The sequence below is a fragment of the Ahaetulla prasina genome, chromosome 2, assembly GCF_028640845.1.
Source record: "Ahaetulla prasina isolate Xishuangbanna chromosome 2, ASM2864084v1, whole genome shotgun sequence".
NCBI lineage: Eukaryota > Metazoa > Chordata > Lepidosauria > Squamata > Colubridae > Ahaetulla > Ahaetulla prasina.
In genome coordinates, this window is record NC_080540.1 from 205,152,238 (window position 1) to 205,169,024 (window position 16,787).

Below are 16,787 nucleotides of genomic sequence, written 5' to 3' on the forward strand. Positions count from 1 at the left end.
TTTGCTGTCATGATAGCATTTATTGGACTCAAAGCAGGCTAGACCAAGGAATTATTATTCATCTATGGTTACACAATCCAACTTTTTTTTCCCCTTTTTTTTTCCCGATCTGTAAATGGGATCAGCTGTATGAAAGGCTGTTTGAAAAGTTTCTGAATTTAGAACTGCAATGCAGTTGTATTATACACGTCCAGAGAAAGAAAACCATGGGGGAAAACAGCTATTCTAGCCAAATTTAAGTCAGCCTCTGCTGATTTAAGGATTCAAAGAAAAGTCTTTTGAATGTTCCTTAATTTTTATTTTTATTCTGTGGCAATCTTTATGTCCTTTGTAAATATATTCCGGTCTGCGGGTGATATTTTAAAGGTTTCTTACCTGAGGCAATTTTAACAGGTAGACAAATGTTTTGCTGTTCACAAGAAAACATAAAGCATCTGTGGGACCTATCCATAGCTCCTGATCCTCCCGAAATCCAGACCTCAACATTAGGGATCCTACCCACTAAATGAAATAACTTCACATTAGGAGTCTTTCAAATCCTTTTTCCACCCCTAATCTGCCTTATCAAAATGGCAGGCTTTTAACACAAAAAAAAGATATTGTTATTACTATAGACGTTTATTCCTAAAACCAGAGACTACAAAATCCTAAACCCTTCCAAAACAAAACAAAAGCTGTAATAGCAGATTTGTTTATGCGTACTTTAAAAACAAAATCTCGGCAAAAGCACATTACCGAAAAGTGACCACAGCCAAGCCGAAAAGCACATTCATATTAAATGGGAGAAGCAGGAGATATATTTAGCTTTATGCTCCAGTTTATAACCAAATCTGTTTGCCATTTTCCTTAGAGATTAGTTCAGCCATGGCTTTCCATCTGTCATGAAATGCACTACAGAAATGGCCCATTGCTGACACTTAACATGCTTGAGTTAAACACTTTGGATTCTTGCTCATATTTTATTTAGGAGCTAAGACTTATTCTTAAAAGTCTCATGCTTTGAAGCAGTATATTGCAGAATGACTGAAGGTGTACATGCTTCATCTTAGCAATGTTTAGTCTTCTTTGAGTTGAAGTTGGCTGATGACTTCACAGACACATCAGTATTTTCTTGCAAGAATACCAAAGTAGATTGCCATTATAATACTTTATTCCAAAAGGGTTTGTTTTTTTCAAATTACCAGACTAGTTTACAACCCTGAGATAGCTTAAATTCTCTCATCCGTAATTACATCAAATACTGCTTAGTTTTTGACAATCAACTAGGTAACTACCATCTTTTGTAACCTCCTCACATTAAATCTGATTTTGAGTTAAACTCAGTTTCTGCCTAGCATCAACATTCATATCATCATACTCTTTTCTTCCAAAAAGTGATCTACCACTGCCTTCTTCTAGATGTTTTTCCCAGCCCAGCTTACAATCTTGACGATCCTCATCGTCTCTTATTCAAGTACCAATCAGGCCCAACTTTGCTTAGTTTCTGGGCACAGACAACATCAGTTTGATGTAAACATGGCTGAAAAGGCATTCTAATAGAAATTTGTTGAAAGAAATTTTTAAAAAATGAAGCGAAGCCAACATTTTCTAAAAGTTCCAAATTTTATAATTCAAGGCAGATTTTGTGATTTCCTAAACTAAGATTAAGGTTTATTCATATAATGAATAGGTTTTTAGGAAGCTTGTCTCTTACCATAGCAATATCTCCTCTTCAGACGTCTAACTTAAAGTCAATGTGAAAGAGAAAATCCCAAGTCCGTGCCTTGTTTCATATACAGTACCAGTAATTTACTGGGAGGCACCCATAGCTGACACATCAGCTATGAATACTTGCCAAGATGTTTATATTGAAAAAGATTTGCATTTTGCCATGTAAAATATGTACGAGAAATGGAAGACTGGTTTTATTTTTAGAGAACTTTAATGTAAAGGATAGCGTTAGAAGAGGTGGAAAAGGACAAAGGAAGGGATGAAGCTGCACACATTCAAATTCTGTTTTCTATAGGTGTTCAAACAAAAGGCTTCATGGGAAAAATGTGCTCTGTGTGTGGGGGGGAGGAGAGAAGACAGAGAGAAAAGAGATGAGAAAGACAGAGAGGAGAGAGAGAAAGAGAGAGGGAGGGAGGGAGAAGAGAGAGAAAAGAGAGAGGAGAGAGTAGAAAGAAGAGAGAGACAGAGAAGAGACAGAGAAGAGAAAGAGAGAGAAAGAAAGAGGGAGAGAAAAGAGAGAGGAGAGAGAAGAGAGAAAGAAGGAGAGAAAGAAAGAGAGAGAGAAAGAGAAGACTTGAATGGATCTCATCCAACAACATGTTGTTCAGTGATGAAAAATGCAAGTTTCCACACTTTAGCAGGACAAACCAGATGCACAGGTACAAAATAGGTGATAACTTGCTTAGCAATAGTTCTTGGCAGAAGGATCTGGAAGTTTTGATAGATCACAGGATTAAGATGAGCTAGCAATGTGCCACAGCTGCCAAGAAAGCTAATGCAGTTTACGCTTCAGCAAGTAGTCATTGACTTACAACCAAAATTGAACCCTTTTTTTTTTGAATTTTTTTTTTATTTTTAAAACAAACAAACAAAAAAGCATCTTCCATCCAAATTGAACCCAAATTTTTGTTGCTAAGTAAAATAGTCATTAAGTGAATTTTGCCCCTTTCTGCCACAGTCGTTAAGTGAATCACTGCAGTTGTTTAGTTAGTAACACGGTTGTTAAGCAATTCTATCTTCGCCCTTAACTTTGCTTGTTAGAAGGTTGCAAAAGCTGATCACATGACCCCGGGACACTGCAACCATCATACATAGGAGCCAGTTGCCAAGTGTCTGAATTTTGATAACGTGATCATGGGGAAGCTGCAATGGTCGTAAATGTGAAAAAGAGCCATAAGTCACTTTTTTCAGTGTTATTGTAACTTAGAATGATCACTAAATGAACTGTTGTAAATTGAGGACCACCTGCAATGTCAAAATCATGGGAAGTGATAGTACTTCTCTCCGCTGCACTGATCAAACTTCACACTGTGTTTATTGATAAACTCTAATAGTATGTGAGAACGACCTTGGGAAACAAGGAAGGGCTGCAGCTAGGGAAGCAATCAGATAAGAGGCAATTTAGCTATAGAAGGAACGTGGACATGGCAAATGTCTGACAAGGAACCCTCCCTAGTTGCTTGGGCAGTAAAGGCAGTGGGGGAGAGAGATACTTTGGTACTTGTAAGATACTATTAATGTAACCTTACAATATAGTAGTACTAGTTCATCTGGGAGTGCTTCCTGTCTGGATTACCTCACAAAGTTGACATCACCACAATACAAGAAGGACGCTGAGAAATTGGAAAGACTGCAAAGAGTGTTAAGGACAATAAGAGGCTTGGAGCCTAAAACATACAAAAAGAGATCAAAGGAACTTGGTATATTCAACCTCAAGAAAAGAAGATTGAGAGGAGACATGATAGCAGTCTTCTAATACATGAAGGGATATTATGGGGGGGGGGATATATTCTCTGGACAAGAACCAATTAACCAAAGCTTAATAAATTCAAACCTGAAATAAGAAGAATTTCCCATGAGAGCTATTAAAAAGCTGAATAGCCCCTTTCCTGAAATGACAAGAGCTCCATCACTGGAAGTTTTTTTTTTTAAAAAACCCCTGCATACAGGATGGTAGAACTAGGCAGGAGGTTGGACTAGATGGCCTCCATAATCCCCTCCAACCCAATGATACTATAAATTTCTAACTCCCTGCTGCCCACAGGCTGGCATATTCACATGTTGCAGCACCTTTCCCACCTATGGAAATTTGCTGTGAGCTTAGAGAGCAGAGGTAGCACATTTTGATTTTAAAATACACTTCTAGTATCTAAACCTTTCAGATTCTTTATCATTGTTATGTGGAAGCTGCAAAGGTTGACTCAAATATATTTACTGGCAATATAGTGTTATTCACTTCCTAGCACTACACCAGGGGGATCAAACTCATGATGGCACAGCGGCGTCATGTGACATATCAGGACTTTTACCCCTTCAGTATACCAGGCATGGGCATGGTCAGCGCATGACGCATCCAGCCTGCGGGCCATGAGTTTGAAAGCCCTGCACTACACTCTTTAGGTACCTAGTATGACAAGACCATAACCATTTTAGCTATATATCCTCAATATAAATCAAAATACTTTTTTTCAAAAAGCATGCCAATTCCTCAAACAAAACCAAGATACAGTGGAAAAATTATTGTAAAAGCATAATACTATTTCACAGCAGGAAACTAACAACTACTACACACCCCAAGAATTACACAAGATAACACACTGCAAATTTGTGAAATTAGTATTATCAAGGCACGTAAAGGTTAATCCTTTCCATTTCACCCCACTGCCATTCTTTTTTTTCTTTTAGAAACAGTAACATACCCAAAGAACAGCACTCAAGTTGAAGTGTCATATTTGGCCCTTGGATTAAGCACTCTGTACAGGGTTTGTGAACACCATTTCACACTGCAAACAAGAGGGTCACAAATGGGAACAAGATCAGCAAAACCAAAAACTGGCAGACCCAGTAGCAAACATTATCTTCGTGTTTTAAAAAGCTGCAACCCTAAAAAGAGATTCATCGGAATGGGGAGGGAGGATGTTCAATTCATTATCCTCAGCGAGATGCACCCAAAGCCACAAATATTGTGAAGACAATCCTCTCTCGTTACCTTTCCGAAGGACAAGCTGCAGCGAGGTCCGACTCTTTAACCTCTCCGAGTCCATTGGCGACTCCATTGCAAGAGTCCTTTCTCATCACCCCTCCGGGAGTCCTTTCTAAAAACTGAGCGTCTTCTTTGATACGTTGCTGGATCATTGGAGTGAGTGGCATTTCAAAGCTGAAGTAGCTGTCAGGCTCAGAATATAACGTTTCTAGTGACTCGGCACTGTAATATAAAGATGCATTGTCCAGAATGCTTTCAAACTGGGAGCTGTACACATCTGTTGAGATTTCAGAGAGTTGCCCAAGGACATCTTCCATTCTCCCACTGAGCCCTTCTTCCTCCTCCATTAGCCTAGGAATCAAAATTGGTTGTTTTTTTTTGGGAAAAAAAAGTGTTTTAGTCTACTTTATAAGCGTACATGCGGGCATGTTCACAATATCTCATAACGGTGGTTTCATGCAGACACATACAAACAGCCATTCCTTTTGATCGTTATGTACCAGCGTTTAAAGTCTGGTTACAATTGTCTTGATGGAAAACAGACACTTTTGTGTTTCTCCCTGTGACTTTCCATCCCCCCACATTCAAACCCAGGATGGAGTAGAAACAAAAGTCCCTGCAATGGGATGATGTGTGCTAAGAAACATCAGCTCATTGTGTTCAGCGGGGGGGGGGGGAAGGCGCATTGTGTGTCTCTATTTTAGATTACTTTTCAGAGATTCTGGAGCTACTAAATCCTTTCTCCCAACAGCTCAGGCAATTATTTAATATAAAAAAAAAAAGCAAAACAGGAAAGATTAGAACTAGAGAGAGAATGGGTATTTGGAGGCCTGGAAGATAAATTAACATTTAGAGTCTTCTTTCCTTGTTTTTTCTTATATTCTACAATCAATGCATTCTCAAGGTTTTAAGCTCAAAAAGACTCAAGAAAGCATAATGGTGTTTCTGTGCTGAATAGTTTTTCCATTATCACTATTAATGTTATAGACACACATATGCTTATATCTGCAAGGTTTCAAAGCTTGCTGCTTTGCTCCACGAAGCCCTGTCACAACACCGTTCCTTCGGTAGGACTGAAACAAGAATTGGAGCATTAAAAAACTAACACAGGACCTGTCCTGCTTCTGAATAGACTGGGACTATTCCAGGACCTTTTATCATTTATGGTGGACATGTAACAAAGCAAAGAAATATTGGAGTAGGGTTCTTAATCTTAATACAAAAGATTCTCAAATTAAATATGACGATGAAACCAGACCACTTTTCTTTTTGGGTTTAATGGAAAAAGACTTGGGAGAAAAAAATGGAAACTTGGATGCTATACGGATAGTCCGCGAGTTACAACAATTCATTTAGTGAGCTTTCGAAGTTACAGAGGCACTGAAAAAAAGTGACTTATGACCATTTTTCACAGTTACTTTTGCAGCATCGCCATGATCATGTGATCAGAATTCAGATTCTTGCCAACTGGTTTATATTTGCAGCATCTCAATGAGCCGCGGTGGCACGGTGGTTAGAGTGCAGTACTGCAGGCTACTTCTGCTGATTACCAGCTGCCAGCAGTTTGGCAGATCGAATCTCACCAGGCTCAGCTTTCCGGGGTGGGTAAAATGAAGACCCAGATTGTTGGGGACAATATGCTGACTCTGTAAACCGTTTAGAGAGGGCTGTAAAAGCACTATGAAGCGGTATATAAGTCTAAGTGCTATTGCTATTGCTATCTCAGGGTCATGTGATCCCCTTTTGCAACCTTCTGACAAGCAAAGTCAATGGGGAAACCAGATTCACTTAACAACCAGGTTACTAACTTATTAACTGCAGCGATTCACTTAACAACTTGGGCAGGAAATGTTGTAAAATGGAAGAAAACTCACTTAACAAATGTCTCACTTAACAAACAGAAATTTTGGGTTCAGTTGTGGTCATAAGTCGAGGACTACCTGTATATGTTGACGGCAGCAAGATTACTTTTTGCACAAAAATGGAAGGACAGATGAATGGCTGTAAAAATTGATAGAGTTAGATAGATAGAATAGAATAGAATAGAATTTATTGGCCAAGTGTGATTGGACACACAAGGAATTTGTCTTGGTGCATATGCTCTCAGTGTAAGATAATAAAAGAAAAGATACGTTCATCAAGGTACAACATTTACAACACAATTGATGATCAATATATCAATATAAATAATAAGGATTGCCAGCAACAAGTTATAGTCATACAGTCATAAGTGGAAAGAGATTCGTGATGGGAACTATGAAACGATTAATAGTAGTGCAGATTCAGTAAATAGTCTGACAGTGTTAGCAGAGATGGCTAAGTTGACTGCTTTGATTAAAGAAAAGAACACAATTCTGTTTGTTCTTGGAAACCGATTTTGGACTTTGTGCTTGCGGTGGAGGAAAAAATGAAACTTTGATTTGGGGTTTTATCAATTAGAAGGTTTGTGGCTAGTTTGTACTATTATGTAAAAAGTAAAAAGTTGAGGTTTGATGCTATTATCTTATTTTACTGCACCAAAGGGGAGTCGGAAATCAACATCTTTTCTTTCTTTTTTCCCCTTTTCCTACCTTTTTTCTTTCCTTTCTCCCGCCCCTATTTTCCTACTATTTTCTTTTGTATTTTTGTATTTTATATTATAAACTAATTTTTAAAAACCAGGAATTGGAGCATCTGCTCTGCTTCTGAATAGATTAATCTTGAAAATGAGCAATGGACATCATAGAGAAGGAACACTTGTCCTGTTTGAGGAAAACCTAAATCTTGGCTATTTGGTCCTTTCCAAATTAGCACCATCAGCAACCAAGCCAAATAATGAGCGTGCGTGGAAATGTAAAGTTAATATCTTTTAATCCTTCCACGTGTCTTCCCCAAGTTGCAATTTGCCTCAAATGTCATAAACTATAGATTGCGGAATCTTAAAAATCTCTAAAAGCATTAGGCTCCTGCGCCATGGCATAACACTTTCAATTTCTTAATCGTTCTTTAAAAAATCAAAAAGAGGACTTTGAAAACAGACACAAGAATGTGCCCTCATTCTTTCATTCCTCCACTCTAGTGATTGGCCTAAATCTTAAATTGGCCTTGGACTGTTCAGTTATTTATAGTACTTAATAGAAAAGAGGGCTTCCTTTTAAATCTGATTCAAAACTAGTTAACTGATGGTATTCAAGAGGATCTTAGATGTTTTAAATAAAAGCATCACAAGTGCCAATATTAAATTGCATCACAACTAAGACCGCTGGAAATACCTTATCTTTTTCCTCTGATCTCCTAACAGAAGCTTAATCATTGGCCAGATTCACACATGAAGCTAAAACTAACAGGTTTAGCTTGATTTCTTATGGTTTATTCAAAAATACCCTGACATAATATATATGAACTCAAACTGAGTTCAGAAGTCATACTAAGCCATAATTGAATAGGCTTTGGTTCATGATTTATCACTTATCAATCCAGCTAACTATGGTTCAGTTATTGTAGGAGAGGACCAGGTTGAGCCTGAGGTAGGGGGTCAAGTGCATCATCAGTTTAGAGTTTCTTCACACCCACAGAGATCTGTCCAGTCTTCCCTGAATTCTGTTGACTCTTATCTATTGCCAATTCACCTTGACTGTTAGTAGTTCAGGTTCTTGTTTAGAGGCAGCATGAAATAAACTTGTATTCATTTTGAACCTAACTCTGGCTCCCAATTTCCTGTGGTTGACAATTACGTTAAGTAAATCACTGTGCTATTTTATATGTGTATCGAATTATTTTCCTTACACCAACTATAAATGGTTATTGGGTTAAGTTACTTGGAAAATCCTTTCATCCATTTAATTATTAGATCAAATAAAAATTATTCTCATGAGATATTTCATGATGGTAAGCAGTATAATTCACATCCCTCATTTTGTAAAGAAAGGCCAACCCATGCTTAGTCATAGCAGAGCCCACTTAATACTGATAAAGCAGTTGCTATGACATCCAGAAGGCTATTTATTAGAACAATTTAACTAAGGTACGTTACAGCCAAGACTCCTGCTGTTGTGTTTACAATTAAATTTATCACATTACTCATTTCTACATTTTGTTTATACCATTAAGTGTTTACTTACCATGTAAATTAAAACTTATTTATGCAAACTGTGATTAAAGAACATACTAATAAATCATTCATAGTATAAGAGTAAACTGACCCTATCTGTTGTTAGAACAGCAAAACAGTTTATCTTAGGAAAGAAGAGAGCTTGAGCTGAGTAAAAAGTGGAAACCTTTCATTAAGGGAACCCCTTAATATGCACGTGGACTAAGGCTATAATGGAGATTTATCTTCCTTATTCCGGAATAATGTTTGGTTGGTTGGTTGGTTTCTAGAAGCACCTTGATATTATTCAGCTCTCTAAACCAATTTCCATCAGATCTGGGTACCATAAGCATACCGGCAGACAAAGGAAAGAATTGTGGGAATTGTAGGAAGAAAAAACTATTGGGACTATGGCTTGTCTAATTCTGAAATTAAAACCAAATGGAGACAAAGCCATATTTTAAGTAATTATAAACATCTCCCTTGGCACCAGCTAAGTTAGCTATCCAGTTGTCTTTTTGGATTCCTTAAAAAATTCTTTTTTTCAAAGATTGCAAACTGTGAGGCTGGCACGATGCCTTCAGCATCATCTTCATTTATAAAACTCTGAAGTCCCCAAAATGTGTTTGGAAGTGCACCTAAATCAAACATAAAGTATGAAGAGCAGAGAGCATCCTGAGGGGAGGAGAGAAAAAATAGGTTGTAAGCAGGGGTGTGATTCAGGTAGTTCGGACCAGTTCGGACGAACCAGATGTTAATTTTAATCTGGTTTGTCGAACTGGTTGTTCCAAGGGCTGGCTGACCCCGCCCGCCCCACCCCGCCTCTCCGAGGAGTCTACATGCAGCTTTTTTGGATGCCAGGTAAGTTCAGGATGCGTGTGGAGGCTCTGGGAGGGAGAAAAACGGGCCTACTGGAAGTCCGGAAATTGGCCTGCTTCTGGCCTCTGGAGGGTCTCTGGGGCCCAGGGGAGGCCATTTTCACCCTCCCAGAGGCTCAAGGAAAGCCTCTGGAGCCTAGGGAGGGTGAAAAACGGGCCTACCAGAAGTACCAGAAATCTGAAAACAGGCACATGTCCAGCCTCCAAAGGGCCTCCAGTGCCCAAGGGAGGCAGTTTTTACTCTCCTGGAGGCTTGAGAAAAGCCTCCAGATCCTGTGGAAGACAACACCCCTGCCGCCATGGTGTAGGAGGCCGAGTAGGCCACGCCCCAATGCCCACTCCCACTCAGCAACCGGGCAACGAACCGATTGCTGAAATTTTTCAATCCCACCCCTTGTAATATTCTGAGAAGTCAGTGCTTTGCAATTTGTTATCTGCCCCATGACAGCCCTTTTGTGAATGGACCAGGCTTTCCACCCAGTAAACATTTTAGGAGAAAGCCCATAATAATATTTCTAACATTCCAAATGTGTCCCAAATTGGCTGAGATGATGGAGAATACCATGGATATGTAGTGGTTATACGTAGTCTTTGGCTTATGACTGTAATTGACCCCAGAATTACAGTTATTAAGCCATGTCAGTCATTAAGCGGATTATCATGAGATTTTAGGACTTTTTTGTGACAGTTGTTAAGTGAATGTAGTGGTCATTAAATGAACCCCCTTCTCCACAATTGACTTTTTTTTTTGCCATAAACCAGAAGTAGATGTTGTAAATCATGGTCATATTTATTTATTTATTTATTTATTTATTTATTTATTTATTTATTTATTTATTTATTTATTTATTTATTTATTTATTTATTTATTTATTTATTTATTTATTTATTTATTTATTTGCATTTATACCCCGCCCTCCTCCGAAGACTCAGGGCGGCTTACACTATGTCAAGCAATAGTCTTCATCCATTTGTATATTATATACAAAGTCAACTTATTGCCCCCAACAATCTGGGTCCTCATTTTACCTACCTTATAAAGGATGGAAGGCTGAGTCAACCTTGGGCCTGGTGGGACTTGAACCTGCAGTAATTGCAAGCAGCTGCTGTTAATAACAGACTGTCTTAGCAGTCTGAGCCACTAGAGGCCCATATGACCGTGGGACACTGCAAACTGCTGTAAATATGGACTGGTTGCCGAGCACCCAAAATCATGTAATCAGGTGTTCACTGGGGTGGGAGAGGGCAGCTGTCAGAATAATTTTGGGGAGATCTATTGTATCTCTGAATGGCCACTAAGTGACTTGTCATATGTTGAAGACTATCTGTGCAGCACTGAATGTGGGCTGAAGTTCATGAAGTTTTCCTATCTTAAACTCCCTGAGGCAAATGCAAATTTAAATCTAAATACAAACACACATGTCTGTGTCCAGGGACTTGCCTGTCTCGTTTTCTTTTGTTTTTGTCTATTCACTTATGGATAACCTTGGGAAGTTGGAAAAGCAGAGATCTTTTAAAATTCAAATCCTCTACCATCCTACATGGCTGGCTGTATAGCTGTGTAGCTTGGTAAATCAAAATGTGCACCAGAAAAATTCTAAGGAGGGAGCAGCTGAACAGGAAGAAAAGCTGAGAGAAAGAAGCTGCTATATTCAGATGTTTGGGGAAATCACTTGAGAAAAAGTGGAAGGAGAGATTTGCAGAATATCGGTAATTCTTGGAACCTACAAACCTTGCCTATTGTATGTAAAGCCTTTAATAGGAGGTAGGGTTGCCTATTTAGATGCCTAGGTATCTTTATAACTTACGTTCAGTAAGCATGAAGGATTTTCCTGATACAATTTCGTCTAGTCCAGGGGTAGTCAACCTTTTTATACCTACCGACCACTTTTGTATCTCTGTTAGTAGTAAAATTTTCTAACCGCCCACCGGTTCCATAGTAATGCACCATGTTTCGTTGTCTGTGCATGCCTCTCGCCCATCGTGGATTGGGTTTGGGGGGGGCGCCGACTACCAGCTCTGCTTGTCTGTTACAGCTGGATAGTGTGGGGGGAGATGCGCGAGCTATTCTGGGACAAGGCTCTTTTGTTTGCGGTCCCACTATAGCGCCATTTAGTTTCACTATGTAACGTGAACTAAACTTATGCGTGGATAATACGAATAGTATATTTTCAGAAATTTAAATTGTCACAGAGAATTTTATGAAAACCTAATGAAAATGTTTTTAAATAATGCTATGAAAATTTTTTTAAAAGTCAATTAAATTAAAAAAAAGGAAAGTGCTTCAATATTGGACAAATCCCCTACTGTCCACCATGAAAGCTGGAATGCCCACTAGTGGGCGGTAGGGACCAGGTTGACTACCACTGGTCTAGTCTAATGGTAAAAGCACTGGCTACAAGCCAGGAGACTGTGAGTTCTAGCCCTGCCTTAGGCCTTAAAGCCTGACAGGGAGAATTTGGGCCACTCTCTCTCTCTGCCCAAATCACCTCACAGAGTTGTTGTTGTGGAGAAAATAGGAGAAGGAAGGAGTACTTCCTTGTATGTGTTCACCGTCTTGTTATTTATAAAAACAACAAAGGATGGATGGATGAATGAATGAATGAATGAATGAATGAATGAATGAATAAATAAATAAATAAATAAAGTTTAACAAATAAAAAAAACAACTCCAGGGAGTGCTCGAGCAACGCTAAGATACCAGCAATTATCAGGTTAGCATCCAAATCAACACTTGTGTCAGCTGGGATTTTGCCTGATCTGTTAGATAATGATTATTTATTTTAAGTCTGCTTTAAGTCTGCATTACTATTAATCATCTCATCGTTCCTATCACCCATCTCCTCCCACTTATGACTGTATGACTGTAACCTTGTTGCTTTTTACAGCCTTACAATCCTTCCAATTTATATTGACTGTTTCCTAATATGATTTGATTGTTTATTTGTTCTTTATGACTAACATTAAGTGCTGTACCTTATGATTCTTGACGAATGTATCTTTTCTTTTATGTATACTGAGAGCGTATGCACCAAGACAAATTCCTTGTGTGTCCAATCACACTTGGCCAATAAAGAATTCTATGCTATGCTATGCTATGCTATGCTATGCTATGCTATGCTATGCTATGCTATGCTATGCTATGCTATGCTATGCTATGCTATGCTATGCTATGCTATGCTATGCTATGCTATGCTATGCTATGCTATGCTATGCTATGCTATGCTATTTAAGATTCCCAGCCAATACTGCTGGCTATATTGGTTGGAAAAATGGGAGTTGTTGTCCGATATATTGAAAGACCACAAATTTGGCCAAAGTTAAACTAAAATGCTTCTAATATGGACATGCTTCAGCACATAGATTCTCTTGAGTTGTCTCAAAAGTCATGCACAGAAGCCCTTGCCCACAAATTCATGGATGATCATCATTTTAGTTTCTTCCTTGACTTTTCAATTTCCCAATCTACTGACAGTAATCCCACAACTGAACATTTTGACCTGTGCCAAACAGCCAGAACAGCCAAAATAATTAAAAAGGAGCAACGGCAGTTGTATTTAGCATTTCAAACAGTGTCCCGTGGCTGGCATTGGATCAAAATTTGTTGCTGTTCATTCAAGCTTTACTGTTGCTGCGATAGAAGAATCCAAAGATTTTTAAAGTAAAAGCACAAAACAGAAGTTTGTCTAAATTTAAGCAAGAATGGCTCTCTAGATGTCAGTCAACAAGATAAACTCACGGAGTATGGTTTTAGAGGGGGAAATAATTGACATAAAGTTGTTAAAAGCAATTTCAATATGATGACCCAATTGTTAGTTGGATACATTGGAAGAGAATTTGAAACATATTGTATTGTTTCTACTGAACTTTCTCCTTGTTAAAATTATTTTATTTTTTTCCTATTCCTTTCTCCTTTTTTTTACATGATTATATGCATTTACAGTATTTTTGGAAAAATTAACAAGTGATCTCTACAGAAATTTTTTAGTTAAAGTGATATAGTGAACCTAGTTCTATACATTTAATTAAATAATTAATTTACACTTTATGATAAATGCAAATCCCTCATTTATTGATTTTTTTTTTACTTCAACACTCTTTCTCTCCTCCTTTTTTCTCTTATGTAGCAATTTACTCTGTTCTTTAAATGTGTTGATCAAATTATTAATTTAAAAATAAAACAAAGCAAAACCAGTGTTCAGAAAAAAAAATACATGCAAAAGGAGTTACAGTACAAGTAGTCGTTGAGTTACAACCACAATTGAACTCAAAATTTATGTTGCTAAGTGAAATATTCAAGTGAGTTTGTCCGGTGGTGAGATTCAAATAATTTAACAACCGGTTCTCTGCTCTAATGACCAGCTGGGTAGGTGTGGCTCGGTGGTCATGTAACCATGTGGGCGTGGCCAACTCAATGTCACTCATGTCAATGGGCACCTTACCTTAGCTGTTACAATGTAATAAGGGTTAACCAGAGAGGGAGTTTCTGTAAGGAGGGCAATAAAGATTAGTCTAGAAACAACACCAGAATGTTTCCTTCCTGCCTTCCTTACAGGATTAACCCTGTAAAGTGGAAAAAAACAAAGGAGATTTCTGCCAACAACCGGTTCTCCGAACTGCTTAGAAAGTTATCAACCGGTTCTCCTGAATAGGTATGAACTGGCTGAATCCCACCACTGAGTTTGTCCCATTTTACGGGTTTTTTTTTGCCACAGTTAAGTGAATCATTGCATTTGTTAAATTAGTAACATGGTTATTAAGTCAATCTGGATTCCTCAGATTGTCAGAAGGTCGCAACAGTTGATCACATGATCCCAGGACACTGCAACACTGCAACCTTCATAAATATGAACCACTTGCCAAGCATCTGAATTTTGATCGTGTGACCATGGGGATGCTACAATGGTCATAAGTGAAAAACAGTCGTAAGTCCCTTTTTTCAGAACCGTCACTAAATGAACTGTTGTAAATCGAGGACTACCCAGTACTTGTTTTTAAATGCACAAAGCATCCTAACACATAAGCATATGGTACAAACACATTTTGGTTTTTTTTTAAAAAAAAACAAGATTTGCTAAATAGGGAGGAATCAGAAAGGCAATTTCACAAGATAATTTGAAAATTACTGCGGTGGTTAAATATGAAGGTGATGAGCTACATATTCATCCATCCAATCAAAATAGCTACAAATATTGATTCTCTAATGGTTGGTTTAAGAGGCTGCTGTGTTGAGCAACTGCCAACTCCCCAATCCTTTTAAGAACTCTACTGGGAATAGACCAGCAAAATACTAAGGTTCAATACTAAATTCTCCTACAGCAGGGATGTCCAAATTTGGCCCCTTGAAGAGTGGTGGACTTCAATTCCCAGAATTCCCCAGCCACCAACTTGCTCATAATTATAGCTCATGCTGGCTGGGGAATTCTGGGAGTTGAAGTCCACCACTCTTCAAGGGGCCAAGTTTGGACACTCCTGTCCTACAGCATGTGACCTTATGGAAAGTTCTTCACTTGAAAGTTACTGGCAGGTCCCCACAGAAATTGTGCAATGCGCTCCATCGCTAGAGGCTCAGCCATTGCATTTGCTTTATACAACTGTATCTCCGGTTTCCAACCAGGGTAAACTAGATCTGTGGTTTCTGATCTGTCTACATTTGTGAAAAAGCTTTGCAGGGTGCGATTTTCTTATTACTGTTGTTTATGTACTGTTGCTATAAATAGTACTTTGCTCTACCACTTTGCATACTTTGTGTGGAACAGCCCTACGAAATTTGAAATATTAAATCAGTCATTAAATCAGTCCTTCCCACCCCAGAACAATGATGGGCTCACATATCATCAACTTCTTAAAGGATTAAAGAAATCTATGTCATTGATGACATATGTTCCCTACTGCCCCTGCATTAAACATTAATACTAGTAATTGTTGTTACCTGTCCTTGTCTGGCCCAGACTTTCCTTCCTGAGCCCAATCCTTTTCTTTAGTTCCAGCAACTTCATCTTCTTCACCTTTTGTCGAGGTTGTCTCTGATTTGAGGTTTTTCCAGGATACATTCCAAGGGCGATCAGGCAAGCCAATGAATCCTGTGGAAGGAATGTGTGATGTGTGATGGTTTGACAAGTTGGAGAAAGTTCTCCTTTCTACACTCTCTATTTCAGAGTGCCCTTTTTCTTTCTGTTCCTCGGCTTTTTGTATCCAAAGAATTTCTACCCCTTGAAATTCCACATGTTTGTTCATTGCTGTCTCTTTTGATATCCTCCTCTCGGGGAACGGTTCTGCTTTCTCTGTATCACCCATGGCAAACTCCCGCTCAAATTCTGCCCAAGCATCTCCGACACCACCAATGCCCAGGTTTTCATCCTTTGGACCAGCCAAAGGCATGTGACTACTCCTTTCGCATATTTTCTGGGCTTCCTCAGTTCCACCACCAGACGTTGGCAAGGTCGCAGGCTGAACTTCCATGGTTAAGATCATAGAGTCTTCCTCTGTGATCCAGTACAATTTCCTTTCTGCTATTATCTCAGATGGAAGAGGCATTTCTGAAGGCTTTTCCTGGCCTGCAAGAACCTTCTCCCTGGCTGCCTCTTCAACTGCTGTCCCAGTCCTCCTCTCACTTTCCATTTGCATCTCTGAACCAGGAACTTTACTGCCTTCATCCCTGGCCTTTTCTGGTTCTAAATCTTGAGAAACCTCACTCTGTCCATCCAGAAACTGGGAGTGTTTTTCCTCTTTGGACAGGCTTTGCAATGTTTCAGAAGCCGTTTCCATTCCATCACCAGAACTGCCATTTTCATAAGGTTCGCAGAGCATCTGATCACTCAGATGTCCATCCAAAACACTTGTTTTGTCTTCCCCATGAATCTCAGATGATTTCTCCAGCGTCTGGGCTTCTACAGACCCGTATTCCGGGAATTCATTGATGGTTTGTGGGAGAAGAACACTACCTCCATGGCTACCTGTAAAAACCAAATAAATAAATAGCAAAAGAAAAAGGCAATCACTTAATTCCATTAGCAATATTGTGCCTACTCTTTTCCTAAATGGAAACAGTGATGTGTTTTTTGGCCTCTTTGGCATTATGTCATTTTTTATTTAATCTTTCTTTCCAGGCTTGTCTTTAAGGCACGGCATATTTTGGATAACAAAC

At 38.8% G+C, this 16,787-nt stretch overlaps 1 protein-coding gene across 1 annotated transcript in view; it reads right to left on the reverse strand.

Annotated features, from left to right (window-relative positions):
• PSD3 (pleckstrin and Sec7 domain containing 3) overlaps positions 1–16,787 on the reverse strand; it is a 200,946-nt gene that overhangs the window by 155,403 nt on the left and 28,756 nt on the right. The window contains exons 3-4 of the mRNA XM_058168824.1: positions 15,573–16,596; positions 4,700–5,044 (exon numbers count right to left, since the gene is read on the reverse strand). Coding sequence (XP_058024807.1) covers positions 4,700–5,044; positions 15,573–16,596 — 1,369 coding nt within the window. The remainder of the gene's footprint in view (positions 1–4,699; positions 5,045–15,572; positions 16,597–16,787) is intronic.